The sequence below is a fragment of the Ascidiella aspersa genome, chromosome 3, assembly GCF_963924565.1.
Source record: "Ascidiella aspersa chromosome 3, kaAscAspe10.2, whole genome shotgun sequence".
Lineage (NCBI taxonomy): Eukaryota > Metazoa > Chordata > Ascidiacea > Phlebobranchia > Ascidiidae > Ascidiella > Ascidiella aspersa.
In genome coordinates this window covers 27,829,061-27,847,081 of record NC_139449.1, presented here as the reverse complement: position 1 = coordinate 27,847,081, position 18,021 = coordinate 27,829,061, and the positions used below count along the sequence as shown (strand labels likewise).

The window sequence follows — 18,021 nt, the reverse complement described above, 5'->3', positions numbered from 1 at the left end:
TTTGTTTCCTTGTGTTTTACTCCCTTCAATAAACACTAACAGCTTGGATTGCTTGGTACGGATAAACTGAAACTCTAACAGTTTGAGTAAACAGCACCATTCATTGTAACAGCAACCCTTAAACGCTGCCACAAAAAGTATAGTTTGGATAAAACTGAATCTTTTGAGCGTCATTTTTATATTTGCTTCCAAACAAAATGGTTTGAATGGCCTCTTATGCATGTGGCACGTTATTTCTATCATTTCTAATTAAAATGACTAACGTAAGACGCCGTGAGCCATTCGTCCTATTAAACACACGTCCCAAGTTGTAAATTTAATTTGTTTGAAATAAAAAAACGCGATTTCCGCAAACCTCTGCAGAACCCTTCTGCTGCATTGGACCAAAGAGATTCTGGACCGTCTGAAAACGAGCAAGGACGTCGCCCTCCTGACCGAACCTGCCCTGCTAGAGCTCCTGCGATCGGTCGCCACCGTCGGTGAGTTGCGATACTTTTAAATACGTGCAGTTCTTGTCGCCATGTTGCTTTTGGCTGCGTGATGTTACGCGCGCAGCGTTTGAATTACGTCATGGCGTCTTTGGATGAAAACACACAATAGCACCTAAGAAGCAACAAGACCTAAAGCAGAAAATCTATGAAACCATATTATTAAAACCAATGACCTAATAAAGCCAAATGCGCAGTACTATCCAGATTTTTTTATCCATTTTGGCCTTATTCCGTTTGCACACACTCTGTACGCCTGGAATTATATCCTGATTTGCAGCCCGTTACTAGATTAATGTAACAGGAAACTCGGCTTTAATTTCTAGTGGTTTAACAAACTTGTTAGCTCACAATGTTAGCAAAACGCAAGCGAAAGTGGTGGTAAAGTGAAACCCTGTCTTTTTATTGACCTGACTTTGCTTTTTAACGGTAGAAATATATCTAAAAAACAAATTTCAACATAGCGTTCTTTAAAAAAAAATAATGAAAGAAAGGGCAAATTATATGGCATACGGTACTGTTGATCCCCTTCATTGTGAAGTTGCTTGTGCTAAGTAACAAATGTAGCAAGTATTGGCGTATGGATGTTTCTCGACTTTCCCTCTCTGAGTCTGTGTAGCTTAGTTGGTAGAGCGACGGTCCCGCTATGACCAAAGGTCGTGAGTTCGAATCTCCCTGCAGTCTAGTTGTTTTGCAGGCCTGCCCTGCTTGCATCATATATCGACAGATTCGTCGAGTCTGCGATGGCTTTTCGGTGTACTATAATGATACGTAGGCCGTAATCGTTGGTCAAAAAGTAGAAAGCTTCCGAGGGGCTAGATTACAGTTCTTATTAAACACATATATTTGTGTGCATTTTATTATATGACAGACGTGTTTATTTAAAATTTGACTATTTGGCTGTAATTGTTTCACGTACGGTTAAAGCACAACTTAAACGCTTTTCTTACCGAAAATACCAGGTGTGAACGGCAACCCGTCGCACAGCTTGCAGGCCTCCCAGTGCCTCCAGGTGGCGCTCGTGGTCTCCGCTGCACCGGCTGCGTCACAGCTGCCAATGACGAGCGCCCTCCACGACTTAGTGACGCAGTGCTGCCTGGTGCAGGTCTGGAACGTGGAGCTGTCAGTTCGCAAGGCTTTCGCCGAACTGCTGTCGTACGTACACATCGACAAAGTCTTACAGTGAGTCGTTTAGCTAGCTTTTGTAATATCTGCGCAAAGTGGCGTCCGCTGTTTGTAGAAGAACTTGCGCGTTTGGAAATTTATTTAGTTCGAAAATTTAACAATTTTTTTGTCTTCGAATCGTTAATGTATACGTACTTTCCAATGGGTACATGATGCTTGACGTATCTAATCTTATAAGATGTTGGCTCATCAAAAGATGTTTTGCCTGGGCTATTCTCGGGCTCCAATAGCAACAAATCGTACTTTACAAATGAGTTAAAAAGCTAGGTGTATTTAACGCATTTGGAAGGCCTGTTTTAAGTGTAGAATGTTCTGGGCGGCCATGGGCAGACCACATTAAATTGACAAAATGCCCTGGCAAATCATATACCGACCATGTAAATTAAGAAGGCCATATCTAAACTGTTAATGTGAAAACTGCTTATGTAAGACTACTAAAATTAAAAACCTATCACAGTTAAACAGGCACAACTTTTTTTAGACAACCTGTGTTTGAAATGTCTTCTGTAGATATACCAGTAACTCGCTGGCTAAATACGCATCGTTGCTGCGACCATCCCCACTTATACTGACATGGCGGCTGACCATGGGTAATTGTTAAACCACCACTTAAACAGTTTCTCTGTTTTTGTCGCCGAACCTTAGATACGGTGGCAACCGACACGACGCCAATCGCCTTTTCAAGACAACCAAGCCGAGCAAACACGCCCTCCAGCGGAACCTGTCCATGTACGGACACAGGGAGGGTTGGGGCGCGCGACGCGTGGTCGTGGCAAAAGTGGGCGGGGTCGACAGCAGCCTACACGCCCACCACTTCAAAAGCTTGATGGGAAGACTGCTCAAGTCGTCCAGTGTCGGGTAGGAGTATGTCCGAAGGAAAGTGAATGGTTCTAAAACCAAATCAAAACCTTATTTTTTGCAAATGGTGCTGCGATATTGAGGTAATTTGTATCTGTAGTTTATTATTTGTCAGGCTTGTTCTCGCTGAAATTTCATTTATTTTAACTTACTTTTACTTGTTTTTTGTACGCCTATTTTTCTTAAAACATTTTTTTATACTGGACTAGCTCTAGCACCATATCATAGGTTAAACCTGAGGACTATATTTACAACGTCTTAATTTTGGGAAATGTCCAAAACAATCGAAAATAAAAATAAAATCCAAATAGCGTTTAAGTTTTATACCTAATTTTATTAAACTATTGTTTTGCATATTAAGTGACATGATGCTAAAACCCAAATTTTTGGCTAAAAATAATAGTAAACTTCTTTGTTCTAAAGAAAAAATTATATATTATTTTCGTACTAAAATATCGGCCGAATTATCAACCTACATTTAACGATACCGATAACTGTTCAACTGTTTATTTGTTTGTTGCTACAATGCGAACACAGTAGCAAAGGATAAACGAAAAAACACAAAATGGTTATCAATTCATCTTGGAAGCCAAACTTAGTCCAATATCATCGGTAAACCAAATATATCGGTCTATCTCTATTGTAAATTTCATTCAGCAGCTGGTAATCAATTTTTTAACTTGCAGAAACGGGCTGGACAGCAACTTCCTCGAGAAGCTCTACTGGAGCTGCCAGCGACCGAACGCCGAACAGCAACTGACGCTCGCCAAGCTCCCTGAGCCGCTGCTTCCTCCGCTGGCCGTTCACGACCAATCGTTCATCCTCTGGTGGGCGCTGTGGAAGACCGCCGACTACACGGTTTCGAACAAGCTAAGGACGCCGCTTGGCAAACCACAGGACACGTTTACCCGCATCGAAGGTAGTCTTTGTTATTTTATACCTAAGATCTAAGATCCTTCAGGCTAACAAAGTGAATAATTTATTAATTATGCCACATAGCAGGGTTACCGTCGAAGTTAATCTTAAGACAGCGATGAACTGTTTTGTAACAAATGGTAATCTGTTGGATTTATTTAGACATGTTATCGATTAGTCCCAATTTAGTTTTCTGTTCCATTTTACACTTTTATCCTTCGCTCGCTTCTCAAACTATGCTTAGTGATAAGGTTTGGGAAATAGAAGAAGTTAGACATAAAGCACGTTTTCTAAGTACAGTTTACGTTTACAACTAACCCTGCAAAAAAAAATTAGAAGCCAGAAATCAACATGCTGAAATACGTGTTTTTACTGCAAAATAATCAGCATTTTTTAGGTAATTTCTTAATATCAATATTTTTTTATTTTTCATATTATACTTTGTACAAACGTTAAAAAATATGCTCTCAAATTTCGCTACTGGAAATCGTTCGAGCGTTACTACCCGTTGACTATATGATGAAATATAAAAAAAAACATTTCCCACCAGGGGCGATTCGCGACTACGAGCAGAAGCTAGCCGCCGGCGCCGGGGCGGTCACCCTGGCTAAGGCGTCGCCAAAGGGGGGCAAGGAATCATCCCCGCGCTCTAGCCCCCTGGACGCGTCACTCGCCACGCTCCAGCGGCCACACCTGCTGCTGCAGTTCATCGACAACTTGGCCAAAGTGCTGTACAACGCTTACGAGGGATGCGCCGTCGCCATACCGCAGCCCACCAAGGTATACTTTGTGTTAGTGTGTCGCGCGTGTGTTTGATCATGTGTATAATTACCAGAAGGGCGTTGTCTTTTTTTGTTGACGCTTTGCTTTGGCGACTTCTGTTGATTTTAAAATGCCGAACTCAACAAAAAGATTTACCGAAATTACGATAATTGAGATTATAATATGTACAATACATATCAAGACATTTCAGTTCCTAATCTGTTTTTTTAGATTTTGAAAATTTAAAATACCCTTAATTTAAACAAATTCAAACGGTTTTGAATGACAAACGTTTGTAAAAATATATATCCTCGCCCTTACATGTAAATGACGACATTAACTTCAAATAGAAGCAATTATTCAATTAAAAGACTGAATATGGCTTTTTGGCTAAATATTTACCTCTTTACACTTTGCTTACGACAGAAACGTCTAAAGAATATTTGATTGAATTTTAAATTAGTTCCAAAGTAAATAAAAGAATAGATCAATTGCATCGCAGCAGTTAAATTATTGTTTTCTAAACCGCATTAAATAGTTTTAACGCGCTTTAATCCGCCGATTGGCCGCAAAAACGTTTTGTTCCTTCCAACTTAAGGCGGTTCGCACCTTCTTCTCGACAAACCGGCTCACCTGTGAGCAGTGGCTCAACCGACTCCACCTCGCCGTCATGAAAATCTCGCTCACGTGCGGTCTCGCTCCGCTGGCTGTGCATCACGGACAGACCGTGCTTCACGACATGAGAGCCAGGAACAGCACCACGGTGAGGAAGCATATATGTCCTTTAAGGACGTGTTGAGGGTATAGACCAGTGTTTCCCATACTTTTTTGGCTCGCGACACACTACAAAATCCTAACTATTTCGCGGCACACTTTTAACATAACAACAATAGAGTAATTTTACATTCGCCCTTAACACACGACAAACTATATGTAAGTGTCTCAATATTAATACTTGGTAGTGGATAGTGTGTGTTTAAGTCTAAAATGGTTGCGTGCATGCCTATTGGTAATACAATGCAAGTACTTACTTTTCCAACTTTTCTTCCAAAGTTACAAAAAGCTTGGCGGAAAACTTGACAATATCTCTCGACACAGTCTGGGAAATCACTGGTATAGACTCTTCTAGAAACTTTCTACTGAGCTAGCTTTGTCTGTGTGAAAACGTATACTGCTGACTTGGCCTTGTTTGCCGTTAGACATACGTGTTGTGTGTTTCTATTTTCTTAAAACACTGGACTTTCCTGAAATTAGTATAGCAGTACTAGACGTATAAAGGCAAATGTTGTTTTATATTGTAACTGTTAAGGATTTTCTTGTGTAGTTTCATAAACCAAAATGACAAATATGTTTTTTGTTTTAAAACCAACAGCCATTGCTACCGTGATGACAATTCGAAAAAATATTTCTCACATCGAACCAAAAAAACAGATATGTAGCATACAAACTGTTAAACGTGCACAGAATTAAGAAAATTAGGTTCAAATCTTGTAATTTGGTCCAAAAGAGTTTAGCTAAAATGTAATTTGGTCCAAAAGAGTTTAGCTAAAATGTAATTTGGTCCAAAGAGTTAGCTAAAGGTATTTTGTCATAAATCCTTAAGTAAAATACAATCATTTTAACCAGTTATCACTGCTTACAATCAAAACACAAGTTGCAGTACGTACTAACCTTTTTGTATCCATAATTAAACCAGGGTGTCGAGTTTGAGTCAGCAGTGGCAATGACCGTCGAAGCGCTCATCCAGCTTGGCGCCGTTCACTCGATCGAGGGGATTTACCGCTGGTGCCGCGAGTTGGGCGGGAGCAAGCAGCAGTGGGCCTGGATGAAGGCCGCTAAAATGAACGCTAGCGGAAAGTGAGTAGCATATTTTCTTTTTTTTTATTCTTGTCACATTTCAATTCAACTTAATAGGCAACTTTAACCGAATTTTGAAGACAACTTTACCAAAATTTTAAAGGCATCTTTAACCGAATTTTGAAGGCAACTTTAACCGAATTTTGAAGGTAACTTTAACCAAATTTTAAAGGCATCTTTAACCAAAAAAATTAAAGGCACTTTTAACCAAATTTTAAAGGCATCTTTAACCGAATTTTAAAGGCATCTTTAACCGAATTTTGAAGGCATTTTTAACCAAAATAATTAAAGGCAATTTAAACCGAAGATTTATTTTTTCGCTTTAGTAATTTGCTTCTGAATGAGGTGCCTCGTTATACCCTCTAATAAAACTTCATATCGAAAATATATTTCAAACAAACAGAACACTATGGATAGCATTTTTTTTAACTTTTTTGCCTGTTTTTTTTCATGCCAAAAAAGTTTCGCTGTAATTTACCCCCGTTCGCTGTAGCTCCTTTTTTCTTTCGCGCGCATTATGACGCGACGTATCGCATGCACAGTGCACACTCACTTAATTAGGCGCGGTAATTCACGTTGGAATGCGGTTGCTTTAGGGGCCAATTAGCACCTATGTAAAGCTCGCATTTTTCGCTGTATGGTTTAGTTGGCACCGCACTAACATGAAGCCACGTTACTCTTAGAAACCAGATATCAGACTTGCGTCTGCTCAATTTTGCTACGTTTGTGAATGTATAACGTACGATGTGCTCAACCATAATTCCGTTGTTGAAACGTCATCACAGTCATTAAAGGGAACCAACCAGTGCCGAGTTTTGCAAAGCTTTATTTCAACAGCCAATATGTCTCTGTGTTTTCTAATTTTGCTTTTTTGTAATATAATATGTGAGTTAAAATCCCTGTTATTGTTCGTCTTGATAATAGTTGAAAAAAGGATGGCATTCACGTAAGGCTAACAGGAAACAAAATCCGTTGTTACTTTTAAAACCCAGTTACGAAGACGCGGCAAAGGAATACAAGCAAATCCTCAACTACAAGAAGCAAAGCGAAGGCTCGGTAGGCGACAGCTCGCAAGCCGAATCAGCATCGAAAAAGACGTTTAATCCGGCCAAGGCTGTCATCTCAAAACAGGTGCAAATCGAAAACTGTTTACCAACAACTTAGTGGAAAAAATTTGTTAAATAATTTCGTTCAACAACCTATCAAAGGCAGCTTTGCTTTGAATATTGCGCTTGTCATAAAACAAACTTTTTTATTGCTGTAAATCCACGACTAAACATTTCAGTTAGTTTCATGAAGCACTGTACACAAACTATAGTTTTTTTTACTACGTGAACCAAAAAATTTAAACACAATGAAAATAGTTTTGATTTTTTCTTAACGATATTTTCCTCTGGTATTTAATACGGCAGAAAGTCCTAGTAAGCGATAACCTAAGTTTTAGTTTGGTTATTAAACTACTCATTTTTGCAGCTTATTAAATGTTACTCGGAACTAAGCGACTGGGAAGACTTAGAAAAATGGTTGAAAACGAGCTCGAAGGACTTTTCAACTTCCAATTATTCCTACGCCAACATCGACTATGTCAAGTAAGTTTTTACGGCTAAGTAGTGGTTTTAAATAATCTTAACTGCTTTTTGAATAATTTTACAAAGAAAAAAATTTTACATTATTATAAATAATATAAAAATCTCGCTGGTTTAAATACTTTTTAGCAAAATTTAATTATACCTCAGTGTTACGTGTATATTAACAACCATATGCAATATATTATTTGCCAAAATGCTAATTGTGGATTCTACTACTCAGCAGCCACGCGTGGTAGTTTTTGTACAATTATGTGACTGTGTTTTTTTCATGTGACAGTGTTTCGCTGAAGCTTTCTCTTGGGAGAGCTTTTATCAAACAAGAATAAAAAAAATTGCTGTTAATAAATTCTGAATACATTAAAAAAAACAGCAAAATTAAAACAATAAAAATGCATTAATAAGAATATCAATGCCCATACAGAAGTAGGTATCATTTTACACGTTTCGAATAACTCTTTATTCATTTTCAACATCAACATGATATTGATGCGAACTTCTGTATGGGCTTTGATTTTTATTACGTCTTACTGCAACCTCCGACCATTATGCTCCGAAAAATGCATTATTCTGGTTTTATACGGTTCTTTTGCTATACATGTAATAATTGTAATGCGTTTTTAAACCCCATTCTTTGTCCCCAAGGGCTTTCGGCAGCTTCGAGGCTTGCGACCTTAAACCCCTACTAAAAATACCCCCCCCCCACTAAATTCTACAAAGTGATTTTTTCAACAACCCTAGTATAATACGTTTTTAAACCTTTATCTTTGTCCCAAGGGCTCTGGGTAGCTTTGAGGCCTGCGACCTTCAGTCGGCCGCCAACAGCAGTTTCGCCGCCCTCCACGGGCCCGGAAAATCCCCTGATTCGCCCCTTAATGGGGGCACGTCGTCCCCGGCCTGCTGGGACTGGGCCGAGCTTTACAGGGCTCAGGAGATGCAATCTTGCATGGAACTGAAGTGCATGGCGAACGGGGAAAGGTTGGAAATGATTTATGATAGTCTTGAAACTATATTTAGGTATTGTCACTTATTGATCATCATGACAGTTTAATGAAGTAAAACTGATTTTTATTGATGATCGTAGCAGTTTATCGGCAGATTATACTTAAAGAGTACATTCTGCGGTCGAGTATTTCGGGAAATATTCTCCCCCCTTAGCAGTCTTATTTTGAACAAAATGAAATTTGCTGGTTATTAGGTTAAAAACATGGGATTTTGTTTAATCTGCATTTTTAGGAGGTGCAGTTAATATAAGGTAAATTTAAACAGTTTGAGATTGATTTTATTGCATTTTCTTGGGTTTGACACTCAACACAGTACACGCGTTTTTGTAGGAATTTTACTAAAACCATAAAAGCCAGAGCATTCGATAAAATCTACCTAATTTTTGTTTAAGCATGATTTGCCAAATGTTTTAAGTTAATAGTCACTTACTTTTATTTTAATGTTGTCGAAATAGTTCAGAAACCAAAAAAATGGGTAGATGTGTTTTTAGGGTTCTTTTATATTTTATCGAGTATCCAAAGAAGTTAAAAAAAGTAGATTTGCATTTTTCGCATCGCCAACTAAAAACTGTTTTTTTTCTTCAGCCCAAGCAAGAATACGCTGCAAGCGATGACAAAAGCGTCGCTGGATTGCGTCAAGCTGACGTCATCCTACTGGCCTCCTGCTGTCGAGCCCCGCTTCTTTGCAATGTTCGTCACCGGCTCTGCCGTTAAGAAAGCAATTGACAAGAAACAGGTGAGGATTTTAAAACAGTTCAGCGCAGCTCTCTTTAAAGGCAAAGGCCACGTGTTGCTGTGTTGACCATTTTCGAATCCGTATTTCTTTTATTTTCAAAGCGTCTACGTCTAAACGTTTTTTAACTAGTTATACAAACTACCGACAGACTTGCCACCATTGTGTAAGTTGCACAGCCCGAAATATTTTATGAGTTATTTTAAATACTTACAGGTATCTTCGTTGTTTTAGGTCGTGTACAAAAGGGTGTAATTTGGCCGTTTTGTAAATCTCAATATGATTTATGTTTTGATTGTGCGCTCCTAAATATTTTCTTATCCCATATAATTTTCTCGTATGCTATACGAGGAGTAAAACCAAATAAATTTGTTTTTGCAGAATTCGCTTCACCTTCCCTTCTCCGGCAAACTACAATGCGCTGATTGGATGAACGGCAGCTGTGGAACTCGCCTCATCAACTTGATGCAGATCAACTCCGACGAAACCGACCTAAAGGTGCCCGGTTTATATATAAAATTAGTAAAATAAAGATGATCTTAAGATCATCTCATACGAAATCAAGAATCTTTCTTTTACATTTTATTGTCTGCGGGAGATTCCTTACTAAAAAAGCTCGCAAAACCAAGTGTTGAAAACAGTTGTTGTCATTTTAATAACTATGCATTTGACGCAGCAAGCAATCATTTTAAGAGATATAACATCCTGCCCGTTAGTTCTGTGATTTCTTACCTTCACTGTTTTTCTTGCAGAGAACGAAACTTTTGTCCACTCTTCGCATCCAGAGTGTAAAAAGCCTGAGGAAGCACAACAACCTGAAAAGAGCACAAGTGACTTTGATGAAGGAAATTACGAGTCTGGCCAGAGGCACTCAGATTAAACCGTGAGATTAATTAAATATTTCGTAAAAAAACCTGAAGCATAAACCAGGAACGAATCCAGGTTGCTACCATTTTTTTCACTAATGTCTAAAAGTCCAGTATATATTGGATTAATGAGAGCCAATGATGTAAATCTACCCGTTATAATAGTTATACCACTAAATCACATTTCACTTATTTTTGTAGGAAAAAAGAGAAAGGATATCGCTACTACAACATTAACCATGCGCTAAGCGTCTTTTAACCTTTTGTTAAGAATAGCTGTTAGGTTATGTAAATGTAACTGGTATATATACCAACAAAATCAATTTTCACCACTTAGTATTAAAAAATGGAGACTCCCGCTAAACAAAAATATTACGTAACGCTGATACTTACTTCTGTATGGGCTAAGTGTCCCTTATCAATATGTTAAGAATAACTCTACGGTTGAATTAATGACCCCAAGGATTGTCACTGAAAGTAAAATTGTTTACTATAACTTAAGCCACTGAATATATTAAAATCGATGCATCGATCAGATGTACTCGTACTCGGATTATTGGTATTATTACAGCCTCCTTAAATATTTGTGTTAAACTGTTTCTGTAAATTTAAATTTCTCACACAGATCCAATCAAGTTTCCGACCTCGTTAATTTGTGCGGCGCGCTGCCTGAAAGTGTCGAGTCACTCTCCGCAGTGCTGGACGTGAAGTATGAGTCAGCGAAACTGCTCCATGCAACGGGTCACGTGACCGAAAGCATGTCCTTGCTGGCCGACGCCGCTTCGACCAATCTGGAAGCGGGTAAGTGCAACTATTATCGCATCCAAAAGTTGTTATTGTAGATTAGATCTTATGTCAGCACTCAGCAATACAAAAATGGACGATTTTTTGTCTATATGATTGTGGTTCATTTATAAACAAATCTGCCATGAATAAAGCTAAAATTATTTTTATATTTTGTCCAGAGTTCAGATCGATGGTTTAAATTTAAACACTTGCTTAAAGATTTTTCTACGGCAATATTTACGATTTTGCATGCAAACATGGTCACTTAAAAACGACGTTTAGATGTAGTTTGGCTGAAACGTTCATGACGAGCATTTGGCTAAATCTGACATTAATGTGTTTCAGGTGTAAAAACGTGTGGTGTCCAGGGCGCCCGTTGTCTGCTGACGCTCGTCAAATACTTGCAATCCGATTGGAAGAACACCGGACCTACGCTTAAGGAAATACTGACGTAAGTTTAGCTGCCTGTGTGTCGCGCATGTTAAATGAATAAAAAAAGATGGCAAAAGTATTTAATTGCAGTATTCTATTGGGTTTACATATACAGAAAAATCGGCACTGTTTTGTACCAAGTAGTGTCGGAAACACTAATACCGTCAAATTTTCTGTAGCAAAAGCCGTCAAACCAAGAAAAAAATAGTTTGAAATTGTTGTTATGCAGCCGCATACCGTAAAAATATACTTCATACGAAAATGTAAACGTCCTGATTGGAAAGTGGCTAGCAATTTACAGCAGTTTTTTAAGCGATTCTATGGGGTAAACAACCTGTGTGGCCTTTCAATTATAAGTTTTAGGGAATTCCTTATGTTACGACGCACAATCCGTTATCGTATATTACCCGTCATCGTTAAACATACGTAAAGTTGAACGGTGATTCCAAAGGCCAAAAATGATACTGTTTTAGCACGATTGCAGCAATAACTCATATTGCACTACGCAACACCCACGAATGTATATTTTCAGCGCTAACGGTCCCGGTCCTGGTTCCACTGCCGACCATGGCCTCTTCAATAAGTTGCGGATGCTGATGAATGTAGAGAAGCGATCACCCCTGGCGCTCGCCAACAACCCGCAACTCATTACCGAAGGTAAAGCAAACCTAAAAGTTTTTCTCAATACCGTTGATCTGATCTTAAACTCGTTTATCTCAACCAAAAAGTGTGACGTGTCGTTTTTTGACAAAATTATTATATATGAAGTTGAAATTGTACTTTATTTTTTTAAGATCCTATACCTTGTTAGCTGTAGGGCAGCAAGAATTAGAAGGTTAAATGATTTTGTTTTGGAAAACAAACCCTGTGGTGTTTTCAATGATGTTTTGTGCAAACAACAATCATAATTGGGTAATGGGTACACTGCACCGATCTGTAATGTAGCTTTAATAAATTGCAAAGCTAAAAAGGTCGGGTAGATCGACATAATCTTGATCAGTGATTCTCAACCTTTTTTAGAGCAAGAGCCGCATTTCAAACCTAATGTTTGCAAGGAGCCGCATAAAAAACAACAGTAGGCATATAATTAAAAAATATTAAGAAAGCAACAAGAAAACATCAAATATACATTACGCTAGCCAGGCTAACTAATTAACACTGTTTGCCATAGCTTGTCGATCAGGACTAAATATATTGTGACGTAACAAATCACAAAATTATTTTAAAGAGCCGGATGGAAGTACCCGGTAACATTAGCACTTCGTACTCGGGATCCTTGCTGATACAATTCATTAATTCTTCATTTCTCTTACTTACTTTGTTGCAATTCTGCTACTTCTAACTAATTTTTCACTCGGTTAGAGAGCCGCAAAATGTACAGTTGAGAGCCGCATGCGGCTCTGAGAGCCGCGGTTGAGAATCACTGATCTTGATTAACTGAAGATGATACAAGCTCGTATCGAAACGTCTTAATCAAGAAGATGTCGAACTACTCGACCTTTTTGGCTTTCCAATTTATTATCAAGCAATCCTAATAGTTTTCCGTATTTCCCGGAAATGATGATATGGGGCGGTCGGCGTGTAAATGTGTTTACCTGTTTTTGTTAGTTAAAAATTCTGAACTAGTTAGGGCTGAAGTCAACATCCACGTCGATGCAAAGAAGAAGATAGTTAGGACTTATTATAACTACATTTTGAAATGTTGAAATGTAACGTATGTTGTGTGCCTGTGTGCGGTGAATGTGGCGCGTCGGTCACGACCTGAGCTTAACTGCTGTGCAGATACCGAAGTGCATCTGAGGCTCCCCTAATCAACACGGGGTCGCCCGTGATTTAAACTGGCAGTCGTGGCCGAGGATGCCTTGTCCGACCTTTCACCCCGCCGGGTTTGCTGGAATGCGAACTCTTATCTGATCCGGAAATTATTATTTTGTAAAATGTTGCCTACCAGAATTTAAGCGACCTTTTTCTAAATTGCTTAACTATACACCATCTTATACTTTGCCTTGTTTTGCTTAAACGATTGTCGGGATTTACCGTTTGTAACTTGCTTCCTTACTGAGTTTTTCGATGTTTTACCGGCAATCTACTGATTTCTTACTTGGCCTAAACTAGTTTTGTGTTTACTTTTCGTACAGTAAATCACGAGGTAGTGCTCGGCAGTCTGCTGAATCTGGCCACCAACCGAGCGCCCGAACTTTCCAAGTCTTGGTTCGCGCTTGCCGGGTGGAGTTACAAGTGGGGCAGGAAAATCATTGACGGTGCCAGGTTGGTAAAGCTTAACTCCTAAAAATGTGACTCTTTCACCTGGAAAAAGTATTTTTTGGTTATATGTACCATTGAACAAGTTTAACTTGACTGGGAGTTTTCATGTCATTTTTATGTTTTTTATGTTATAACAATTTTGTTTCGTTTGCGTCTTGGTACGCACCTATATCAACCACCCTAACCGACGTAGTTCTTCCATTTGTCCCTATTGAGTACCTGGCTAAATAATACACTGCCCCTAAGGTTACATTAATAACCTATATTCAACAACACTATGTGGATGGGACTGGGGAGTTGTTTAATATAATACTTCGTTACCATTATTTCGTAATTTTTTGTTCGATATCCTGTTATCATAAAATTTTAGTCCTACGTTACCGGTAAATTTTACGTTTTCCAAACATTCTTTGCAGTACCGCCGGCTCGGTTGAGCTCACCGACGAAGAAAAAACCCAAGTAAAGAACATCATTTTGCCGCTGGGTGTCGGCGAAGAGCAGCTAGAAGAGGTTTACGGAGTTCTGAGAAAAGCTCACTGCAGCACCGCGTCCTTGCAGGTGAACCCAAAGGGAATTTGATTAGTTTTTCCCCATTTTTTTGTTTTGGAAATGTTAGAAAACCCTTTTAATATTCATGCCAACAAAAACATTGGACTACTTTTTGCAATATGGTACTGCTGAATGGCGATAAAAGACCTTACATCCACATGTCATAACTCCAAGCTTTATTTTTCAATCCAATATTTCTGCGTACCATTTAACAAAGTTTTGAAATATTGTCTTGAGTTTTACGTGATTCGCCATGGCGGACCCAACCTGTTAGAAATTGGGCATTGGTAAACGTTTTCTATGTACGGGCATGAAAAATAACGTTTTGTGGCGTTTGAAATCTGTTCCTGTGTATGTTTGCCGTATATATTTATTCTCGTGGAATATTGGAGGTTAATCTTTGACTGTACAAAAATAATACGTTACTTTCATTTCATTAAAACGACTGAAGTTGAAATCAAGCAATTTTACAAACGACAACATAAAATCGAATAAAATGAATTTCTTACAACGCTGTCCGAAACCAAACAGATGGAGGGCGACACCCTGGACGACATCGCTATGCTGGCCAGCGACCAACAGAACTACCTTGTCATCAGCGAGGCCGTTCTCGAGCAGCTCAGTTCTCGTTGTGGCTCGTGGCTCACCCAGGCCCCACAACAGGTTGCCCACCGACTACTAGCTGTCTGGCAGATGGTGTGTATGCGCCTCTTCGCTCAGTATCGACTCGCAGCCCACGCCTACTTCCAGTTCTTGAGCTTAAACGCCGGCGACCAGGTTTGTGTGTCCGGTTTCACTGATGCGCGTGCCGTGTACTCTGGGGTTGAACATACGAAACACTGCTTCTGTTCTTAAATTCTTTAAGCTCTGATAACTTTGCCTGAATGTTGTTCAAACAGCTTTTCTTTTTCATCGCCCGTTTAAAAAGTGATGCGCTTCAAAAACGGTATTAATCGTTGCATCGGAATTTTCTTGAGTTTCCACGCTTTACGCGTTAATATCTTAAAACGATCAAGACCAGTTTTATCTAAACAGTTTTATTCTTCGTAATAGATTCTCGTGTTTTTTGTGCGTTTAACTAGACGCTCGGTTTATGAAGGTTCATAAACTTGAGATTTAACCAGAAGTTTGTGCTATACTTCTACAAGATAAGCCAAAGTAGCTACCGACTGTGTGTCAGCTTCGTTTTACAAATCTATAAAAACCTATAGGTTTCTAATTAGTAGAAACTTGTACGGGGTCGCCACGCGGTCTTAAACTCTTTTGTTTTAATATACTACAAAACATCACGCGCTTCAATTTTAGATCTTTAAAAAGCTGTGCATTGTCTTTGAAATGTTTTCATGTTTTTTTTTGTCACCAGGCTCTCATTAAGTACGAGGACGGCAACGTTACCGCCACCTTGCGGCTGTTGCGTCTACTGGTGAAGCACGCTCTCGAGCTTCAAAGCACATTGAAGAACGGCATCGCCACAGCTCCCACTGCTCCTTGGAAAGGTAAAGTTTTTTTTTCGTAAAACGCGAATCTAGATGTAGCAGAGGGTTTCGCTACCACGTTTTTTATGCGAACGTAAGGAAGTCTATATTGTTTTTGAAGAATCTGAAATACTATTTTGGAAATCTCATTTTAAGTTATTTGTGCTACTCTTGTCTCTTTTTGCGAAATTTTATAGTTTATTTTAAATGAAGGGTCCCTTTGAGGGTACCAAACGGACGATTAAAAGTTATATCACCGTAAAACCTTAGTTTATACCAAGTATTCTTTCTAGGGTCTCGGGATATAATTCTAAGGTATTTTACCACAAAGTGTAACTTTGTGAAATCTTTGTATATTTCAAATCAAGTGTTCTTCACAGGATACAAATAAAAGTAATGCCGCCACAAAGCCCTGGTTAAATTTTGTTTGTTAGGAGAATATGGTTACTTCATTTAAATTAAATATTCCGTAGTAGGACCGGGGGTCAGAGGATACTGTTATAAAGATCTGCTACAAAACTTGTATTTTTCTAAAACCTTATAGCTTAGTCAAGTGTCGTCTTGAGCACCAATGGAATAGAGGTAAAAGATCTACTGCCCCGGCCCTACATTCTCTTCTCTTCCTCCCACAGGCATCATCCCGCAGCTCTTCTCGCGTCTCAACCACCCTGAGCCCTACGTCCAGCTCAGCATCGCCGACCTCCTGTGCCGCGTCGCCGTCCAATCGCCGCACCTCATCATCTACCCTGTAGTCGTGGCGACCACCAGGAGCGATCCTCGCGCTCACAACATCCTCCGCGCCGCACTGGACGATCAGGAGGAAGAGGAAGACGAAGAAGGAGCTGCCGCAGCGGATGCGGAGAAGATCAAGCTCGAAGAGGAGGAGCTAGCCTCCGTCGAAGGTTAGGTTTAGAAGGACGCTACCGTTTAGTTTGGTGTTGTGAATTCAAACAAGCTGAAGGCAGTGCTTGTCAACCTTTTTTAGGACAGTACAAACTTTTACGTATATTGAAGAATTTGTAGCCTCCGTCGAAGGTGAGATGTTGACTGCAGTGCAGAGGTTATCAACCTTTGAAAGCATCTGAGCCAATTTTAATAGTCGATTTTAAAAGAAGCCTTAGAGATCAAGCAGTTTATTAAAACAAATTTTAATTGACAGAAACCAACCACATTAAATAAGACAATGCGTCTTTTATTATATTTCAATTTGGAAATGTTTCTCTTGCCATTTACCCTGAATTGCCTTCTTGCTGAAGAAGGCAGCTTTCTTCGAAAGTAGTTTAGGCAGTGCGTTATGTTATGTACGGTGTGCAGGGGCGAATCCAGTATTTTTGTTATGATTTTTTTTAGGGATGACGTTCCATAGTTACGTCATTAAATAATAATTCGTAAAACACCTGCTGTTGTCGTGCTTACTCGTTTGCTGAACCCTAATGGGAGCCTTTAAAAAGAAGGTCAGGAGCCGCATGTGGCTCTCGAATCATCGATTGAGAACCACTGACCACTGTGTTAGATGGTCTAAAGGTCTCCTCGCTAATGTTCAATTTTGGGGATGCGAGTTAAAACAGTTGAAGACAAGAATACTGTCACGTGGTTTCGTAGAATACCACCCCGCCACCTAAAAAAAAGTGACGTTGAAATTTCCAAATATCAAGACGGCAAGGTTTTTTTTTCAGTGTCGTTTGTAGTTCAAAACCTCCAAACCAAAATCGAGTGCATTTTTGGTTAAATTTATGACAAGCGTTTAACGAGACGCATTTACCCAGGTACGGGTATCAACTGCTGCTACCGGCGAGTGCTGCAAGCTCTCAGTCAGCAGAACGAGGCCACTGTTCGTGACGTACAACTTCTGGTGGTCGAACTGCGGCGCATCACTCTGCTTTGGGACGAGCTGTGGCTCGGCACCCTTAATCAGCACCAGCACGATATTATGCGGTGGGTGGATAAGTCTGATACTTTAGTTGATGTTTTCTAGCTTCTAATGCCTCTTTGTCAAATGTGGTCGATCCTCGCACATAAAACAGGTTGTTTTTAAAACGCCATTTCTGGTGGACTAACCCTTGTAGCAGTTTAGGAGATTTTTGATTGATATTTTGAATCCCTTAAACCAAAAGTTTAGTCTAGTAGCAGAAAAAAAAACACGAACAGTATCATTACGCGGGGCGAAATGATGAGACTTGTTTCACGTTCTTACTTTGATTTGTATGACATGAGAACACACCCAGCTCTCTGATTGACCCGCCACTCCTACTGATTTTAT

At 39.4% G+C, this 18,021-nt stretch overlaps 1 protein-coding gene across 1 annotated transcript in view; it reads left to right on the top strand.

Annotated features, from left to right (window-relative positions):
- The window catches only part of LOC146161306 (serine/threonine-protein kinase SMG1-like), a 52,640-nt gene that overhangs the window by 10,861 nt on the left and 23,758 nt on the right, over positions 1 to 18,021 (top strand). Inside the window, exons 15-36 of the mRNA XM_083383624.1 lie at positions 364 to 479; positions 1,451 to 1,670; positions 2,319 to 2,531; positions 3,218 to 3,450; positions 3,997 to 4,226; positions 4,807 to 4,971; positions 5,905 to 6,065; positions 7,058 to 7,196; positions 7,539 to 7,654; positions 8,429 to 8,629; positions 9,241 to 9,391; positions 9,770 to 9,886; positions 10,141 to 10,271; positions 10,880 to 11,055; positions 11,386 to 11,491; positions 12,005 to 12,129; positions 13,611 to 13,740; positions 14,154 to 14,295; positions 14,818 to 15,063; positions 15,650 to 15,782; positions 16,394 to 16,663; positions 17,528 to 17,696. Of these exons, the coding sequence (XP_083239750.1) occupies positions 364 to 479; positions 1,451 to 1,670; positions 2,319 to 2,531; positions 3,218 to 3,450; positions 3,997 to 4,226; positions 4,807 to 4,971; positions 5,905 to 6,065; positions 7,058 to 7,196; positions 7,539 to 7,654; positions 8,429 to 8,629; positions 9,241 to 9,391; positions 9,770 to 9,886; positions 10,141 to 10,271; positions 10,880 to 11,055; positions 11,386 to 11,491; positions 12,005 to 12,129; positions 13,611 to 13,740; positions 14,154 to 14,295; positions 14,818 to 15,063; positions 15,650 to 15,782; positions 16,394 to 16,663; positions 17,528 to 17,696 (3,690 nt within the window). The remainder of the gene's footprint in view (positions 1 to 363; positions 480 to 1,450; positions 1,671 to 2,318; positions 2,532 to 3,217; positions 3,451 to 3,996; positions 4,227 to 4,806; positions 4,972 to 5,904; positions 6,066 to 7,057; positions 7,197 to 7,538; positions 7,655 to 8,428; positions 8,630 to 9,240; positions 9,392 to 9,769; positions 9,887 to 10,140; positions 10,272 to 10,879; positions 11,056 to 11,385; positions 11,492 to 12,004; positions 12,130 to 13,610; positions 13,741 to 14,153; positions 14,296 to 14,817; positions 15,064 to 15,649; positions 15,783 to 16,393; positions 16,664 to 17,527; positions 17,697 to 18,021) is intronic.